The sequence below is a fragment of the Copadichromis virginalis genome, linkage group LG23 (genome assembly GCF_057382275.1).
Source record: "Copadichromis virginalis isolate Kocher_CV1m ecotype Utaka linkage group LG23, C_Virginalis_male_GT1.1, whole genome shotgun sequence".
NCBI lineage: Eukaryota > Metazoa > Chordata > Actinopteri > Cichliformes > Cichlidae > Copadichromis > Copadichromis virginalis.
Window position 1 is genome coordinate 22692553 of NC_140639.1, and position 20593 is coordinate 22713145.

The following is a 20593-nucleotide window of genomic DNA, read 5'->3' on the forward strand; positions in this document are numbered from 1 at the left end:
TATAAATGTAGAATTTATCCAGAGTTTGTGTTTTTTTTTTAATAAGTCCATGGGGAGGAATTTACGTAACTGACCTTGGTGGGGATCACTTTGCACACAGGGGCAGATACTGTGGCGTGTTAGGCCTATAAGCTGGTGACCATCCCAGACACATTACCGGCTTTCTCCCCACTGCTTTTCCATCCATGGTTTTTGTAAAATGACATATGAGGTTCTATGTGCAAACAGCCTTTTATGCATCCCCCTAACTCACACCCCCGAGATATAAAGCAGCTTCAAATGTGCCCTTTCTCCCTCCCCATACCTCCAAGGTGAGCCAGGGATGCCGATCTTGAATGGGGCTAAATAGCATGAAATCAGTGGGTACCCACAAAACAAAATAATCTGCATTTATATCTGCGGAGTAAGGTTACACATGCCGTTTCTATTTCTGGGCCCTTGGATAAACACCTATTAGTCTGGTGCACTGGACGGGGTTAATATGGCGCTTGTTTAGCGGGCGAGCGCGACACCTCAAGGCTTGGCCTCGCCAATCAATAGGAAACACTGCTGTGTAACACACACAGTAGCATCACTGTACACAGGTATATAGGCTGGTAGCAGCTGGCAAATTTTAATTGAGTGTCAATTGACATGTCAGCCACTGTGGGGATGTCTTTCCATGTAAGGAATACTCTGCACATAGTCCTTTTGTTTGTTTGTTTGTTTGTTTGTTTATACATTCTTGGGAGTTGAGGGGAGAAGGTGCTGATTGAAACAAACAGGCTAATGTAAAGTAGTCTTTGAATATGCAAGCTGTCTTTTTCTCTCTCTTTTTTGAGCTCAACTTCAAGCCTCACATCGCTTTTGGTAAAAAAAACAAACAAACCTGTTTTTCATTTGTGAATAGTTTGCCAGTAATCGCCTATAAGAGGTTAATTTCGCCTTGATACGGCCATAAAAAAGGTCTGATGTAACTGGTTCAGCTGGGGAGCAGCAGTGCAGGTCATTTAAAGATAATGATGATGATTTGATCTTTCCAATAAAACACGCCATCGAGAAATATAATGAGAAAGTGTCACAACTGCTCTTCCCCGTGAAGGAAATCCTATAATCTTCCTATTTCCCCCCTAATGAACACAAGTTTTCTTTGGCCCCGAGAGCAAACCTGGGAATGTGTAGGACCCAGCAGACCTCCCAGCCCCCCGGCTTCACCTGTTCGCGTGCACATTTCTGCTCCTTCTCTCCCCCCCACACACACCCCCACACTTGTGATTGCCTTCCACTGCCCCATGATAATTCCCCCAAACCTCATGTCTGTAACGATGCTGTTGTACGCGGGCTGCAGCTTGCTGATCCTCTCCGTGTCTCTGGCCGGTGCCTCTCTGACCGAGATGGTGTTCCGCTGCCCGGGCTGTACCGCGGAGCGCCAGGCGCTGTGCCCAAAGCTCACCGAGACATGCGCGGAGATAGTGCGCGAACCGGGCTGCGGGTGCTGCCCCGTGTGCGCCCGGCAAGAGGGCGAGCTGTGTGGCGTGTACGCCCCGAGGTGCTCCACCGGTCTGCGATGCTACCCGACGCCCGACTCGGAGCTTCCCCTGGAGCAACTGGTGCAGGGCCAGGGGCAATGTCGGCGCAAAGTGGACACCGAGGCAAGCGCCCACAGCCAGGAGCAGCGGGAGCAAACCAGCGGTCAGTCAGTTTACCGGAAACCTGCTTTTCTTCTATCAATTTTTAATGACACTGTCTAGACTGCAGGCTGAGAAACAGTGCAGAAATATTGCATTGTCATGAAGGCTAAGCCCTAATCTGGCTGAAAAGGGGACTCAGCAGGGAAGTTGTCCATATTCCTCTTCACTGCATATTTATGATACTAAACCATGTTTCCCCTCTTTTAAACACCTTTAAATAAACTGCGAGTTTGTATTTCACGCAGATTTCAGCATCTCATAGTTGCTAGATTGCTACATTCATACATGGCCTTTGCATTGCCACGCATTTGAGGGGTGTCATTTTATAATTTGTGCTACAGCAAATGACTAGTTTTTAAAGCATTTTGCAAGGCGGGGGATGTAATGTGCATTGGGTCATTCTAGTGTGCATGCAGAGAAATAAACACAAGAGATAAAGGAACAGCCACTCTGCACAGCTCATCTCAGCTGTGCACCACACAGCTGGCCCTCCTGAAAAAGCTGCCTTTAAAACACTGCAGCAGAGTTAGTCACCTGCAAAAGCCCCAGAAGTTGTACTCAGTGGGATGGACACAGAAAACAGTGTAGTATTGATGTTGACATTTCCCCCAGGGGAGTGGAGAGAAAGAAATATATAAGTAGAGAGGGAGAACGCTGAAGGAATGCCACGTTGATTGGAAAAGTGGACTTTAGGCTTTGACTAGACCTAACTATAGACTGGCTTTGACACTGACTCCATTAACTGTAGGCTGCCTACCTGGATGTATACGCTGGAGGATCACAATGAAGCCTGGAGCCAGTGAGGCTTATGTGGTTTGTGTTTGAACAAGGGCAGGTCACAGTGAGGAAGAAAAGCAAACAGCCTCATTAACTGGCTGAATTTGAGGCCGCAAAACACAGTCAATGAATGTAGAGTGGGGCCAACCGGGGTGTGATTTTTACTCATTTCCAAAATCCATGCTTTGTCAGAGTTTACCTTCAGACTGACACATGTTTACTTTGGGCACTGGAGTCCTGGAACATAGAGAAACTACCAAAAACAGGACCCATGTGTAACCCCCACTCCCTGAACACAAGAGGTCAAAAAAAGCTTTGTGATGCATTTTGTGATTTAATCATCAGCCTCAATAATTGCTTGGTTATGCTCACGTGAATAGTGCATGTAAAGGAATGAACTGAGAGTTACACAAGAGCAAAACCAGAGAGCAGACTACATGGGCACATCGTGTAAAGGCTTGTTAGACATCACTATTTCTTTGCGTTCTCTGAGGTTTTTGGCGCCTGGTTCCCCGGGTTGAAGGTTTCAAGATTTAGTTCGACGTGTCCAAAAAAACTGGTAAAAGCTTAGAAATAAGCCCTAAAAGCTGAACCTGGAGATGTTGTGGATAAAAGCTTTGGTGCTAATGCTGCTGCAGATGGAAGAGTGAAGTCTGAAACTCATGCAGCATTACAGTGAGTGGTCTAAGTGACATGCAGAGCTTTCTTGGGGCCAGAAGATGAAAGAAAGTTAGATTTTTTTTTTTTTTTTTTTTTTACCGAAGTGAGGCTGGAAACACTTTCCTGAGGCTAATTTCAAGAGTCACAAAAGAATAAATTGCTGCTCATCCCATCATTTTTTCAAAGATACTACACTAATAGGTGCTAGGTTGATTTGTCGTGGAGTCTGAGCTTTTGCGATACGTAAGTCATCTGCAAAAAGCAAAAACACAAAGCAGCTCACAGAGGTCTCTGGATGATGAAGAGCAGCCTTTAAATGTTCTGGTTAATACCCATTGCATTCACTTTATTCCAGGAATTAATCTGGGGGGAAAAAGATTAATTTAATAATTAAGTAGTTTTATTTATTTGATCCCTGAGGAGGTGATTCTTGAGCTGATTTGGCATCTGGGCAAGGAATCAAATGACGAAATAGTACAGCTGCTTTATTTGGATGTTTATATAAATACACATCATCCTGACATCATCTTCTTCTTTGTCCATTTAGCATGTCAGCTTTTAAAAAGGAACAAAGACAAGGAACAGCAAGCTGTGTCTACTTAGAGGTGGCATTTTTACAGTTTTTTTTCTTCAAAAGAATTTATCTGATCATAGGTATACAAGAGTGCACCGAGAGCAGCTGCAGAGTCCCTATAATCTCTCTAATCAACACTACAAGTGACCCGCAGCAAAGAGGCCAAAGGTCAGAGCACCTATTTCTTTGATCCAAGAATAATCATGTAGGGAAAAAAGGAAAGAAAAGAAAAGAAGAAAAAAAGTAATGCACAGCTTTTTGTTAAAAGTTAGAATAGGAAGATATAGAAGATTGGGTGATATTAAATTATTGTTTGCAATCAAAACCAAAAGTCTGATTAGGCTTATGACAAGAGACGAATGAAAAATATCAGTGAAAATACTCAAAACAAGATAGCAAATAGGAAAGGAACACATTACTGTGAGATAAAGACTGCAGTGATGCTTTCGGCATATGTGTCTGTGGTTGAGGTTACAGTGCTTTGTTCTGACTAAAGCACCTAATTAATAGCATAACTTGGTAACAGATATTGCTTCATCACTGAAAATTCCTTTCAGTGTCATGTTAGATTCGTATTAAAACTCTTTGTACAAATAATGAAGGTTTTTGACTGGGAGTGAAAGAAAACTGACTCATTTATAATTAGGTGTGTAAAGAATACGTTTGTCTACAGCCTGATCGAGATAGGATTTCTAAGATTAAGCTCATGCATGTTGGTCAGATCTACTGCACAAACTACACAATTCAGCTCTGTTCGCGGGATCATTGAGTTCCTGGTTTAAATGATAGTTGTCTGCATCAGTGTATTATTATAACCATCTCATGATAAGTAAAGTATAATACACTGAAAGTGTATGTGCTAATTGTACATTCAAAGACATATAGCTTTTGCTTTAACACCCCCCCCCCCCCCCCCAAAAAAAAAAAAAAAAGAAATCGTCTAGCATATGCTAGTAAAAAGGCTGCCCTTTATGAGATGAAATACATAAAGGAAATACAAATTTTCAAGTTCTTGAGTTGCGTTAGTCAATTCACTTGAAGTCAAAATCTGATTTAAAATCTGCTATATGTATGCTATATATATATATATATATGACAGTGTGGATATGCTTTTAGACAATATTTAGCTCTCAGACTTTATACTGAAACCATTCAGATCAACATGTTGGTGCATCTTTCCCACTCTGGTTTTCATATAAGAAATTTATATACTGTAATGACATTTCTTTGAAGCCTACTTTGATAAACCTAATATCCAACTGTTTTTGTGGAGTCTTGAATATCCTGGATTGGATTCAACAGGATCAAACTGTTAGGATAGAGATCCTGAGATGATTGCTGGCACTTGACACAGACCGTGAAGATTAACAGATCTGAAATGTCAAAGTGGTCACTGTAATGTGGTGAAAAAGGGAGAAAGAAATGGGATACTCCCTTGCAAAATAATGTTCCATAAATGAACCCGTGACCTGGTTAGAAAATTGGATTCTAAGAATATAATGATATAAAATATCAGAGCGTAAGTTTTTTCAGACACAACAAAATGGCAACAAAGTTATCCTATTTACTTGATTTTGAGCTGAAATGTCTTCCTATTTAAAATTAACACCCACATTTTTCCCACTACCCTGTGTTTATGCACAGTATCACTTGATATTCCATTCCCACAGAAACCTGGATCCAAATAAAGGTTCCTTTAAACAGATTGGATGGGCGTTTAATTGTTTTGACTGGAATCATACAGATACAACCTCGAAAGAGAACATGTTGATAAAAAAAAGCTCCAAATAGAGCCAGTTCCTGCACACAAGATTTCAAAAGAGTGAAGCAAATGCTGTTGTCCCCTTAACAACACCTCACTAAACGTACTGTTAATCAACCAACCACTCAAAACAACCGTCTTCCAGTGTTACTTTTGCTGTTATGGAGATGGGAAATGAGGTGGAAAGAACGGGGGGGACTCCTGTGACATCTGGTTGCTGAAATAACACTGTTAGCTGACAGGGGGCATTCCTGTGTACCTGCAGGGGCATTCAGACGGAGCCTGCAGGACTGAAATAGCTCCGAGATAATCTTGCCCAAAATGGGTATTTATGCCATCTCCCCCTGAGGCGTCAACTTCACGCATATCCGTGCCAAGAATCTCCTCTTGCCTATTGAGAACCAGAATAACTTCCCAGCCTCCAGATTGGTCAAGGGTGATTTAAGACAATACAAACACTGTCTGAAATGCAACTGAAACTGGGAGTGTAAATGGGGGCAGTTTCTGAGCTTGTTTTAATAAAGGACAAATTCTTAAAAAGTATGAGAAAGACCTACAGTTGTCGTAAGAAGATCATCAGCTCAAAGGCACAAGTTTGGTCTTTTAATGCTTTCTTTGATCTGTTCTTTTTCCAGAGTGTAAGTTTTTATTTGACCACTCTTCCTGGTAGAATTGATTGAGTTCATTTAAATTGGCATCCAACCTTTAAGCATAGTCTACAAACTTTCAATAGGGTTGATGTTGGGGCTTTGTGAAGGCTATTCCAGAAACTTAATGTTAGCCTGCTTTCCATTCCAAAGCCAGTTTTGATGTGTGCTTGGGATTATTGTCCTGTTAGAGCACCCAGATGTGTCCAAGTTTCAACCATATGGCTCATGATTTGAGGTGAAGTTGAAGGATTTGAAGGTACTTCTTCTTCACTCAATTATATCCAATGTACCAGTACCAGTGGTAGCAAAACAGCTCCAAGAACATGATACTACCACAGCAATTCTTGACAGTTGGTATAGTCTTCTTTGGTTTGAAAGTCTTACTTTGACGGCTCCAAAAACACTTCTTACCACTGTGGCCAGATAGCTCAATCTTTGTCTCATCTGACCATAAAACTTTCCTAGAAGACATTTGACCTGTCAATATGGGGAACTGCAAATTTCAGCCAAGTTGGAAGGTGCCAATTTTTAAGCAGGGGCTTTTTTCTTGTTCAGCACCCTCTAACTGTCAACACTGATGTAGTTTCCAGGTCATGGTAGACCTGACCCTACACATCCAAACCAATTTCCTCTCACCTAAGGGTCTTCTTTCAGACCATTACAAAGCGGTGACACGTTCAAATAAGTTGTAGTTAGGTACAATTGTTTGAATGGGTGATCTTGGAATCTGTAACTGTTAATCTTCTATAATCTCTTCTGGAGCTCCAAAGCTTAGAACTCAATCCTATTGAAAATTTGTTGACTACATTTTAATATCAGGTCCATTCCAGGAAACCAACGAAATTAATGAACACCGATAGTTTTGCCAAGAAGAGTGGTCAAATATCCACCCAGAATTATGGCAGAAGCTTGATGATGAGCACCAAAATATGTGCAACCTTTATTTTATTAAAAAAATGGTACAATGATAGATAATTAGAAGTTTGTGAACTGACACTTTTGATTAACATCTAACTCTGTAGTGTAGTGGTTAACACATGCATTATACATGGAAGGTTGATGGCTAGTGTACTCCCAAGCACAAATAAGTGGGAGGATTTTTAGAAAAAGGGGAAAAGGGAGCAGCTGAAAGTACCAACCCTAGTAACTTGTAGTTAGCAAACAGTGAAAACTAAATATTGTTTAAAAACAAATTAATGATTAACTCATGTTTCTAAATAATAGATAAACAATAGCTAATTCTGATAAAACTGTGTAGAGAATCGGGGAAGATTCTTTGATTTACAAGCCTAATCTATTATAGTCTAGTGGCAGTAGTTAATAGTACAAGTCTAATAATATTTTTGTTATAATCGAAGTCATGTCCTAGCCAAAGAAAAAACTGTTTTTGTTGTCATTGTTTAAAGAAATCTATTTAATGGTGCCTTATTTAGTTTTTTTCTAAACAGATAAAAGTCAAGTTTACAATCATTGTTACTGACCAAAACACACAGAGTGTATTTCAGGGCTTGCAAACATCATGACTCTATCTAAATGTTTGTCAAAAAGTACAAAATGTGCATTCTTTTAGATTTTTTTGTACCATCCCACAGCCTTTTTTTATTCCTTTGCTTGTTTCAGTCCATAAACATTATAGTTAAAAAATGCTAAAAAGTTATTATAATGTAATTGTTTATTGTGACTTTAGTTGAAAGATTAATAGGATAAGAATGACATCACCACGAAAACATGATCAGTTCCTAAAAAGTAGACCTTTGAGGTACAAGGTTTGTAGCAGAGTATTATTGCCAGCGTGATGCACTCTAAGCGTTGTCGTGTTACAGCTTGCCTCTGTTTAGGCCGTGTAAAATCTGCCCAAAGTTCACCCAGGGCTGCCGGTAGTGATGCCTAGTCTTGGATACCACAGAGCATACATACATGCTGGAGCCTGTGCAACAGCCTGCTTTCAGATGGCTGTTGCAGGCCAAAAAGCCTGCAAGGTAAACATATCTAAACTCTGCTGAGTTTGTGTTTCCAGAAAACAGCTCCACTAGGTCTTGTAATGGATTATAGTCTGTAATAAATCTACTCATTGACATATGACCTATTTATTTCACACCTTAGAGCGATGTTTAAGAAGTTAACAGAGAAAAGCTGTGCCTTTTAAAGCCTCTAAAATTTAAAGAGATCATTTTTAGGTAACTGTTGTTTCCACTTACTGAGAGTCAGAGAGATGCTTCATTTGTTCTTAATTTTTTCCCCTTTTACCTTTGTGTGCAAACACACAAAATATGCAAACTTCTAATTGAGTAAGTGGTAGCCAAAAGTAACGCATATAGTATATCTGTGTATGAAGCTTGACCTAGTTAGTGGATGTCTCTGGAGTTACACTTCAGCAAAGATTTAAACAGACAGAAATAATTGTCAGAGAAGATTGTTTGAGTTAATTACAGTGATTTCCAGTCTTGGAACCTTTTAAAACTTACTTGATTTAAAGTTCAAGGTGGGCATTTCTAGTACAACTTTCAGAAAGGTTGCTTGTATTGAGTCAGTCCTTGGAAGTCTCAATTTTGACCACGGGCACTGTCCTGACATGACTTGATGGGGAGTCATTTGTTGGAAATTACATTAACCACTGCTCATGCCATTGTGATTGTTATTTTGCCACATGGTCACATTCTGTGCTTAATACCAACCCAAACCTACTTGCCAGATTTGGATCCCTCAGACTTTTCTGAAATTGAAATCAACAAGGCGTGCGATTTTGAAAATTGAAGGAGCCTTCAAGAACCTAGAGTTGCAAAAGCAGAAGTGCAAGATCTGCCAAATATAAATCAAATATTGTTTTTGACCGCTCGTATCTTCATACTGGGCTTAGGTTAGGCTAGCAGTTAATCAGTTAGAAGTTCAATATAGATGTCTGCAGCTCCCTAACATTATTATAAGTTTAGAGCCCCATTTTTAATGGACAGTAGCTGTACCTCCAGTAGTCCAAAAGTCTCGAGCCACCCCTCATTTCCTTATATTTTGTAAGGAGCCAGACTTTGTTGTTATTTTTTCTTGAGCAATATTTCTCCAGGCTTTCTGGAAGTCTTTCAAAGCCACTTAACACTAACATATGAATCATTCAAGCATGAGAAAAGACATCTAATTCAAAAAATGGTTAGTGTTGTGTCGATATGTAGCAGACAACTTAGCAAAGAACCTATTTTAAATTGTATCTTTAGACATTTTGTTACTGTTGGCCTGTTGGAAAAACCCTGAATTTGTTCCAATTTCTTTAATTAACAAAATATGCCAAACATAGAGGCACAAAACGAAGAGTTCTTTCATTAGTGAAATCTGAAACAAACCATTTGGCCTTCAACAGGCGTCTAAAAGATTAAGAAACTAATGTAGCTGAGGGAGTGATCTCTGTGGTATTTCAACCTTGTTGAATGACAGAGTTTTCCTGTATAATGTCACTATAAAACAATATCCAGTAAATGCTCCCATGGTACTAAAATACCTAACATGCCAAACATAGAGCAGTTTGACTGACAAAAAAATAGCATTTTTGCACTAACATGGTGCTCCCTAAAAAGCTGTTAGCTGAACATTTGGTTTTTCTCAGCATGGTGTGCAATGTGTTATTACAAAAAATGAGGAAACTGGACAACTGGCGGACAAACGAAGAAGTGTCAGTCGTGACAAAATAGCTACAGCAGATGAACAATACCTAAAATCCATGTTTTAAGAAATAGAAAAAAATCCTGAAAGGCCCTGAAAGATACATCTGGCCAATATACTTTTCATTAAAGCTTATTAGAAATGTTCTGTCAAGAAGCCATTCATAAGGAAGGGAAACAGGGAGAAAAGGCTGACGTCTGAAAATTACACAAGAACTCAACTGAAAATCAGTGGCAACAGGTCAGATGGAGGTATGAGGCATTTGAATGTCCTTCAAGAAGCCTGGAGAACTATTCCTGAAGACTACTTAAAGAAAGGACAAGAAAGCTGCCTGAGAGAGTTTGGACTGTGTTTGAAGAATAAAGGTGGTCTCACCAAATATTTACCTCCAAGCTGGAAAGAATGGCACAAACTCTGTTCGTGGTTTATATACTGCATTTCCATGTATGTTTGCATATTTTATTGAATTGTTGCGCCTATTTCCAAATTTTCCCAGCAAAACGTAAACAAATGAAGGGTGCCACAAGACTTTTGCACAGTACTCAGTTATAATATGTATACGATGGAGCAAGAATGCTTGGTGCTTGGAGATTTCCTTTCTGAACCTTTCCATTCTCTATGGCTTGGCCAAGTCTGTCATTTGCTCACTTGACCAAAATCTGGACAATCAGACATGACACTTCTGGCCTACGTGCCACCTGGGAATTCAACATGGATCAGATATAGAAAGGAAGCCTCTCAGGCTATTGTGTAGGGATTAATTCAAGCAGTAGACTGGACAGTAGGCCTGCTGCTCTGTTGATGCTGCTGATCTCCAGCCCACTGCTATGGAGTGGTTTATACTGCAGAGGCCTAGTGCCCCCTAAAAGTGGGGTCCTGACCCTTTGTATTTGTGTGTGCGTATGTGCGTTGAAGAGGAAGCGTACTGCTATAGATTGTGTATTCATGTGTGTGTCTGTGCCTGCCCAGACTTTTAGTGAACATCTCATCTGAACATCTGACTTTTGCCCCTTTTAGGAAAGAAATGCTTTCCTCAAAGAAAATCCAGAGAGAGCACAGTGCAGCATCGTAGGGGGAACTCAAGTCCAACAACACTAGATCTATCTGATGGCAACGGGCGCCAGCACCTTGTTATTGTTTCGTTTGAAATTTCCTTTCTCCTGCTCTTTCTTAGGCCTTTTGTAATCATATTCTATAACCGGATGTCAAATTTACCTCTTGCAGGGTACAGGGAATGCCTCCTCAGTCCACCATCGCCGCTTTCATTTAAATACATTTCCACAAGTCTGCATTGTAAAGCTTGGTCTGCATAGCTGCGAACTATCCACTTGATTGGCCAACTATTTGACCTTCTTTACTGTCTCTGCTTATTTCCCTTCTTTCGTTCAGGTGTCAAGTGAAACCCTGCATAAGCGAAATACACGATTTCCACCAAAAGTTCAGCAAAAAGACACAGTGTCCTGACTCATAAATTCACCTTGTGAAATATTACTTGTAGCAGCAAGAATGCGCATCATGTAACATCTTTTCATCGAAAATCTGCTGGTTTGGAAAGACGCTCCTCTTCCACTCCCTGCCAACCCTCAACTCCAAAGTATGTTCTGTTGTCAGAGACAACAAGTTGGGCTGGACCTGATGGCCTCTTTCTTTGTTTGCTCCATCTGTCTGGAGAGCTTTTTTGTGCTTTTAGGTTAATGTTTAACAAGACTCCAAGCCGAGGAGAGACGGGTGAAGTAAATGAAAGCTGCCTGGAGGAATTTCTACAGGGACTTGAAGAGGCAGTTGTCCCTAAATTTAAATTTAAGGTTCCTGTTTTAACGCCAGTGTCACTGAGGGCATTGTTTGCTCCTCTGGGAATGTGTATTTCTGCTTTAAAAGGATTAAAATCGACACACAGGATTAATCCTACCGAATTTGGTGATTTTTCTTTTGATCCTTTTTTTTTCATATGATTCGCCCACACAGCTTTTCTCATGTTTATTTGTGTTCATTTGGGCACAATGGAAGAATTCTCACCTGCCACACAGGGGGCCTGGGTTTAATTCCTCGCCAATGTAGAGTTTTTATGGATTGGAACATAACTACTGGGCTCCTTTCTTAAGATGGCCTTCAAAGAAACTTTGGCCAAGTTGCCCCTGATTAGTGTGTACTTAAAATGTTAGACAAGGTGCTAACATGATAGGTAAAAGAGGACTTCTATGGAAGTGTGTGCAATACGCTGAGGCTTGTAGTAAGAAAGTGCTTTGAGTTCACAGTTAGAGTAGAAGAGTGTTATATAAGTACCAGTCCATATACATTTTAAATGGGATCTGATCTATTTTTAGCTTACCATTTATTAGCTAGTGTTAGTAATTTTACGTGCTACTCCATTTATTCTACTTTATTTAATGACCCACTTTCTCATTTACTTGGATATTTAAATGTTCATCAGTAAACACTATTAGCTAAGCACTTAACTACTAGTCATATATTTGGACTGGTACTTACATAGAACTTTTCAACTCTATTTGTGCACTGAAAGTGCTCTCTTACTACAAGCCCATTCATACGAGCACTTTTAGGTTAACTTTCACTTCAATGGGCAAAACTCAGGTTTTAGTACCTTGCCCACAGATACTTCAACATGCGGACTAGAGGAGCTGGGCATTAAACCACCAACTTTTCAGTTGGCAGCTGATTTGCTCTGCCTCCTGAGCAACAGTCACTCCAAATTAAAAACAAAAGAAAAAAACGTTGTTGAACTTTGGCTTGATTCTTCTCAGGAATTAAGCCACTCATTTTCTTTGGGAGGGAAAAGCCAACAGCAGTTCCTCCTGTAGATGATCACATTTTTATTCAAGTAGCATGCTTGGTGATTTCATTTAGGAAGAAAACTGAAAATCTGTATTTTGGAGTTCATTTTAAAGACACCACAATTAAATCAATGTAGTGGCATAAAATAGACTTCTATGTATTATATGTTTGGGCTGCCAACTCAAATCAAGGCTTTAAAAAACATATGTATTTACCGATTAGCTCCACTGTTAAACTCACCTGCTTAATATTGTGTAGGTCTCTTGTGCACAACCAAAAAAAAAAAAGCTTGATGTGTATGGACGCAGGGGTAAGTGGTTTTACTAGGATCTTCTAATTTCAGTCAAAATCACCATGATAAATCCTTGGCAAAGTAGAAGTAATACAAGTAGCACCAGTACAACTAGTAGCATTAGTAGTAGAATATCAAGGGTGTCAAATCCATTTAAATCACTGGCCATGTACAGCCCACTTGAATCCTAAGTGGGCTGGAGCAGTAAAGCTTAAAAAATGTTTCCCTTACTTTACGTAAGGGAAATCCCTGAGATGTCTAAACCTCTGAACGCTTCGTGAATCACATTTGATACATGCGTTTTTGTGAGTTTTCGAGACTTCTCAAACATCAATGTGATTTTTTTCATAGAAAAACCTAAAAAGAAAATTGCACAATAAAATGTTTTTAAGCAATAAAAGTTTTAAAAAAATGAATGTGGGAGATGTGACGCAAACAAAAACTCAGGTATTTGATTTAATATTTGATTAGTTATTTTTTAATTTGCTAGAACACCTGATTAAAAAACATTTTAAGAAAGAATTTTCTGTCAATTATTTCACCGTTCAGCCTTTAAATGGGTTAGAAACAAATATTGCAGTTCTGGCGATACATTTCAGTTTTTCCAAATTGAAAAAAGAAATGCTGCTGCAGTAAGTCAAAGACCCATCGGCAAGACTCTCTGGGCTTACACTGTCATGGAAATGAAAAATAAATTTATTGTGTAAATTAAATGTACTTAATGCACAGAAAATATTCCATTTTCAATAAAAAAAAAAGAAAATGATATTGTAAAGATTAAAAAAAAAGAAACATTTCAGTCTTAAATTGAACACTAACAATAAAAAAAAAAGTTTTCACTCTGCTGTATGACAGGCTGTAGGTTAAATCTTTGTCAGCAAGAAAACAGTTAAACTCGTGAAAATACTGTTAGAGGTCCAATTTTTATGGTGTCCTTCTTTAAAATTTCCACATTTTTCCAAAGCCACCCACTGGGCCACTTTTGGCCAATGGGCCATATGTTTGACACCCCTTCACTACATGGACAAAAGCACTGGTTTTCGTACACATCACACCTACAGGAAGCTGCTCAGCCATGGAAACCCTGCCATGAAGCTGTCCGCTCACAGTTTTTGTGCTGATGTTAATGTCAGTGGAGGTTTGAAGCCATGCAGTTACTGACAGAAAAGAGTGTTGTTGATTTTTACGCACTCAGTGACCCCGCTCTGTAACTTTGCTTGGTCTGCTACTTCATGACTGAGTTGCTATGTGTCCCAAATGCTTCCTCTTTGCAGTAATACCACTAACAGCTGATCTTGGAATAACAAGGAGGGAAAAACTTTCATAGTATCACACTCGAATTCAGTGAGATCTTTAGAACGACCCATTCTGTCACAAATGTATACTGCATGGTTGATTTTATGCACCTGTGACAAGTGCGGCCCATCTCTTTTGTCCATACAGTGTAACTTTACATATTTGATTATATCCATTGTATTTTTTTATCAGCATCATTAACATTTGCTCGTGGGACTGATTCACACTGTAAAGCCACCATGGAAACTTCATCATGACGCAAGTTCAGTAGTAGCCAACATTTCTCAGCTCATAAGCTGGTCAAGAATGTGGGGTTTCTTCTCTCTTAAGAGAAAGGAAATATTTCCAGTGACTCACTGATTGTGCTGATACATTTCACAGTGGTTTGGACACATTTTGTGGAAAAGTCAAATGCGTTAAATAAACTATCACAAGCTCAGGAGACGTGCTTGTAAAAATGCAACAAAAAGTAAAACAAACAATAAAAAAACAGCCACAAACACAGATGTGTATGTTCTGTGTTTATATCAAAATTAAGTGGAAAAAATGCATTTAAAATATTTTAATGCTTTTAAACACCAAACAGATTATGTTGAACCTTGTGCTTCATAGTTTCATGATTTATACAAGGGTAGATTTGCATGAGTCACACTTTACAGTTTTTTATCATATATCGTCTGAAACAAGCTGTTTTACATCTTCAACATTGCCAACCTATCTTTAAGAGCATTTCTTTCCCTGATTGGCTCAACTGAGCCGTGTGCTTGAGATGACCATATTATGCACTGAAGAAAACAGTGAAAGATTTGGAGGAGTCTGAAGCTTTAACTCCACAATGATACATTGTGTTTATTGTCTATCTAACTATGTCTTACATACACAATGAAAAATGTTTTTTGCGAATATATGTCTTTTATTTCCTATTTAGTCTATAAATTCTGAAATTAGTTACTTTACATGGATATTAGGCTGATTTATGTCACCAAGACACTGTTTGAGATGACATTGTATCTTACAACCGTTTTTAGCTTTGAAGTCTTGTTTCAACACGTCCTAGTAACAATTCACAATTTAGACTTTTGTTAATACATGGGTCCTGGGTGTAACTCCACCATCTGGCTAGGAATTATTGCTGTTACTCCAAAGGACATGCTGTTATTATTTATTCCTGATGGAGCTCAGTCTCGGAGGTCAATCTCACCTCTGCCCTGTAAAAAGGCTATCAGTGGTTTTCTAAGCACCTCTTTTGTTGCTCTGAAAAATGATCTGTGCAATCTGGAGTGTGTCTCCTGTCACTTCCAGCAGCTGAAAATTCCGTTTCATTACCAAGAGAATGACAGTTAATGGGAAACAGAGTGGTTGAAAGTGCAAAGACACTCTAGGTTGTCAGCAACGTGTCCCCGAACAATAGCCATAAGAACTTTCCTGGCTAAACCGCACAATGTTACTGAGCCGTTAAAAAACAAACAACCAAAAAAACAAAACAAAATTCTTTATAGCTTTTTGATCTTTTTAGCATTAGAATGAAATCTTAATCTGCTGCTTTTGTGTCATTACCCATCATCCACAGGAGAGGCTGTGGAGCTGCAGCCGGAGCATGGCGCGAGCGAGATTCCCGGTATCCGAAAGCCCAATAAAGAGGCCGCCTGGCTGGGGCCCAAGGAAAGCGCCGTACGCCAACACAGACAGGAGATGAAGACCAAGATGAAAACCAATAAGGTGGAAGAGGTGAAACCTACTCGGCCCAAACAGGCAAGGCGAAGTGGCGTGTCTGTTTAATTTCTGTAGAGGTTTAACAAAGTCACACTCATGTGATTTTAGCAGCTGTATTTACACTGATGTGTTACATTTTAATAACACATGGGATCATTACAATAATCGGTTATTTTAAAGTCTGGTAAGATTTTGCTTTGAGACACTGGGATCACATGAAGCTTGCGCCACATATCAGATGTAGACGCTGAGGTGAAATCGCCTGAATTATGCCCTGCAACAGAGCTTAGTGTTGATATAAGATTGTATAAACTGAGTACATCTACTGTAGTCCCTTTGAGTGTGGAGGAACAGCTGCACTCAGACTTCACAGACATGTGCTGCCCCCCTCTGGTGCTGCAGGTTCTTTTAGACGGCATTGAAGATATTTAAATGGACGAACCCTCAACCTTTAATACCCCTGACCTGCTCTGAGTGAGAGTTTTGAGAAAACCTCATAATTTTTATCCATCATCTGTCCACTAAAACAATCAGGTAAAGGTTAAATTGCTTTGCTGGGAACTTTAGAACTTCTCAACAAGATTTCTGGGGGTTACCGATGAGTCATTATTCACAAGTGACTTTCATAAACAGAAAGACCTTTAGCTGTAGCTGAACCGAGTCAAAAATGTGCCAATAGCTTTGCAAACCTGCTGTTGATGTGCATTGGAGAAATTGGTTTTAATTGATTTTAAAATAAATTTTTAAAATGTGAAAATTAAGAAGACACATGAATGAACAGATGTTTGATTTTCAGAGGGAGCCTTGAAGCTCCAGCACACCTAAATGCCACTATGGATGCTCATGGGTTACACTTGCTACAGCTTTGCAGTTGAATTGAATTAAATTCCTTTCTTTCCAGTACAACAAGAGTCAAGGTCAACTTCTCCTTTCATACAGTAAAACTGAAAACAAAACTCCCTAACGGTAAAAAGCGATTGAATAATATTATAAAAGACAATACAAATATACGATGTAAGTATAAAAGTATGAATACAACTCAAGTCTCTTCAAGTCATTGTTTGTATTGTTTGTACATGTATTACTTGTACTGTCTCTCTAGTGTTTTCGAATCCTGGTTTTATTTATTAGTTTTATTTTATTTCTTCTTCTTCTTATTATTATTATTTGTATTATTTAACTTTATTTATAATAATTTAGTATTTTTATTTATTTATTGTATTCAAATCTTTCTATGACTGCTATCTGAAACGAGTCTAAGAAAATAAGGATTGCACTCTACAGAATAAACACCCTGTCTATATTAATGTGTGCATATAACAATAAACTACTCTTACTTCTATATAAATGAAACAAGGTGCAGTATTCATATAGTGCAAATTGTTTAAAATATGTCTGTAGAGCCAATTTTGCAGTAGCGAGCTGTACATTTTTGTGATTTGGCTTCACAGTTTCAGTTTTGTTTGGTTATTTTATTTGAAAATTAAATTTTACTGATACACTGTCAAATCCTAACAACAGTCACCTCATCGCCATCTAAAGCACACGTACACACCGCAATAGTTTATTTTCACATCCTCGAGAGACAAAATAACAAAGTGCAGTATGACAAGAGGGACACCTCAATGTCAACCATATGTATTTAATTTGTGTAACATACTGGGATATTTATAATTTGAGCTATTTTGTTGTGTTTTGTAACTTTGCAATATATTGTATTATTTAATTTAGTTTATCTACTTACTGTTCTTACTGTCTCAGAGCAACTGTGACCACATAATTTCCTCAGATATTAATAAAGTATTCTGATTTTGATTCTCAAGGTGCTTTTTATTGCAGGGTATAAGGTAAAGACCTTACAATAACACAAAAATGTTAGTTTCAGTTTTTCTGAATATTATTCTGTGAATAGCCAAGATTTAGGAAAATCCAAATTGTTATTACGAGAAGAAAGAGAAAAAAACAGCCCTTTGTAAACGCAGGTGACTCACATGTAGTTATAGTTAATTATAACAGCCTTGCTGTGGACGTGACAGGCTTGTTGTTCTTATGTTTGCTTTTTTCCAAAGACTCAGTGTCAGCAGGAACTCGACCAGGTCCTCGAGCGGATATCCAAGATGCCCTTCAGAGATAACAGAGGTCCTCTGGAAGACCTGTATGCCCTGCATATCCCCAACTGCGACAAGAGGGGGCAGTATAACTTAAAACAGGTGACTCTGGGCTTTTTGGGAAAGAGGGCGGTAAGCCCAGAGGTTATACCCAACTGATAATATGCAGGTATGGAGAGGGGAGGTGGGCATCGCAACCACCATCTCTAACAAAATAATCCGTTGCACTGACATATCAAATCCTACAGTCATTTTCTCATCATAATACTGATAATAATAATAGTAATAATAATAACAGTATTAATAATTATTATAATGATAATAACAATTCAACTAATTGAACACGAATTACTAAAAAGGGGGGACTGCACATTGTGACCTGATAAGCTTCTTTTTGTGCATGCACTTTATAAAACATGTATAGTAAGACTGCTAGCTTAGCATGAAACGTGCAGGTAACAAAACTACAACATAAATTCTGTTTTTCAGTGCAAGATGTCTCTCCATGGTCAGAGGGGGGAGTGCTGGTGTGTCGACCCACACACTGGCCGACCCATCCCATCAGCTCCGACCGTGAGGGGTGACCTCAACTGCAGCCAGTACCTCACAGAGCTGGAGCTCCCTGACATGGCCCAGATCTAAAGTGGCATCAAACATCCCAAAACATAAAAGGAAAAAGAAAAACTGTAAAGAGGTTGGGAACAAAGAACATCAGAGTAAGCTATGTATTATCTGTCTGTGCGTATGTGTCTTTAGTTCGTACAATGACACTGACATTTGAAGTCTTAACCACCAAAAAGGATTAAATGATAGAATCCAGCTTGCTGCGTAAGATGTAGCTGCAGATTACTTTTAGAGGGGAGTGAGTGGAGATAAGACTCCCTTTTCCCACTTAGATATTCAGTAGGCGTCATCTGGAGCGTCGGTGACTATGCTTTAGTGATTTTGACTTTGCTCGGATTGCTTTGTTATCAGTGTTTTGTACTGTATGCATTGAAAAATGAAAAGCCTTCAACATATGTGATGTTTCGAGGTGTGTTTTAATGCTCTAGCTTATAGACTACTGTTGGTTTAATACTATACACTAGGCTTTGAGTACACCTGGCTATTAATACAAAGTATTAAAGATGAAATGTAGTACCTGTTGGAAGTAGCGTGCATTAAATGTTCAGCCGAAGGACATGACCGTAAGTGATAAACAGATAATGCCATTAAAACTACGATACAATCAATCTGTGCACGTCATCATTCATGTGATGTGAATGACTTGAAAGCTTTTCAGAATGAATGAGTGAACTTGACAATGTTCAAACCTTGGAGATTTAGACTGTCTTTGCAAAAGTCTCAAGCCATCCCTCATTTCTTTATGTTTTTCTTCATAGAAGCCAGATTTTTCTAGCTTCTAAAGTTTTAACCCACTTAACAATGACCTATGAAATGATGGGTCAAGACTTTTGCACATTACTGTATGAATAGACAGTTTTATAATACCATAGCCTGCATTTCCCCAAGTGAAAACATTAAATATAGTCATACCGTTTTGAATTGAAATAATCTATATTTTGGTGCATACTTTATTGACTTTGCAGTTGTAGCTTGTTCATACTGACCCCAGCAAGCAAAACTGCAGGTCTGAAAGTGTGAAGAAAACATGGTCTTTGGATTTTATCACATTCTGCAGAAAACCTGATTTACCCTGTCCTCTATTATCAAATCTCACAATAACAGTGATCTCCAAGCATTTTATTTTATAAGGTCAAGACCCAGCAACAGGGAAAAATCACTTGTGGGCAAGCGCAAAGCAACAATGAGAAGGAGAAAAAGTCCTTCCTATAAAAAAATGAAATTGGGTGGTTGTTACATGTACAAGATTCAAACTTGTAATTTGAACTAAATAATTTCATGTTTCTATGGTGAACGTAATTAAAACATGTAGCATCTGCATGAAATTCAGCAACTTAATTTGTTATTCTTGAGATGACATGATACAATCTAGTAAGAGTGGTTAGTTGCCTGGACTCGAGAAATTCACAAGATCACATTAGATGTCAAACTACAGGAAAATCGCTGGAGTTTTAAGAGGCAGACAGCTACACCCACACCACGTGTATGCTATCGCTATTTATTGTGGTTTAACCTGTCAAGGACAAAAACGTACAGAAAATTCTGCATCAAGCCTTGTAATCATAGCTTTCCTACTTTTGTTAAGCCTGGTTTGACAGCTTGGTGGTGTGATGGTTAGTGCTGTTGCCTCACAGCCAGAAGGGCCTGCGTTCAAATCCACAATCTGGCTGGTTTGCAGTGTGTATTTAGAGTTAGGTTAACTGGTGATTATAAATTACCCATGAATGTAAGTGCAAATGGTTGTTTGTCTCTATGAAATCAACAACCCCATATTGGTTCATTAAGCAAGACTAGCAGTAATTGCCTTGATTAACAAAGTAGTTGTTCAAACAACAAGTTTTCATTGTATTTTCCTAAAGTTTTTCACTTGTGTAGAATGAATTAAAACAAATTTCATTTTACGTACTTCAATAAATCACTTCAAGTCAATGTAAGTATACTACGTTGATACGTAATCTGGTTACATTAAACCACCAAATGCCAAATGTGTTGGTTTGACATGGTCAAAAATGGGTTATTGTACTTG

The 20593-nt window shown here is 38.8% G+C and overlaps 1 protein-coding gene across 1 annotated transcript; it reads left to right on the forward strand.

Annotated features, from left to right (window-relative positions):
- The first annotated feature begins 1224 nt into the window (after nt 1–1224).
- igfbp2a (insulin-like growth factor binding protein 2a) lies at nt 1225–19171 on the forward strand. Its single transcript, XM_085448749.1, has 4 exons — nt 1225–1671; nt 15693–15874; nt 17905–18045; nt 18433–19171. The coding sequence occupies exons 1-4, from the start codon at nt 1272–1274 to the stop codon at nt 18583–18585; spliced, it is 876 nt and encodes a 291-aa protein (XP_085304875.1). The 5' UTR covers nt 1225–1271; the 3' UTR covers nt 18586–19171.
- Nucleotides 19172–20593: the final 1422 nt, after the last annotated feature.

Bases quoted from the DNA above. Each gene is read 5' to 3' on its own strand.
- igfbp2a (XM_085448749.1), top strand. From the start codon at position 1,272: ATGATAATTCCCCCAAACCTCATGTCTGTAACGATGCTGTTGTACGCG. The intron at 1,672-15,692 runs GTCAGTCAGTTT...CATCATCCACAG, and splicing joins GCAGCGGGAGCAAACCAGCG to GAGAGGCTGTGGAGCTGCAG. The intron at 18,046-18,432 runs GTGACTCTGGGC...TCTGTTTTTCAG, and splicing joins GGCAGTATAACTTAAAACAG to TGCAAGATGTCTCTCCATGG.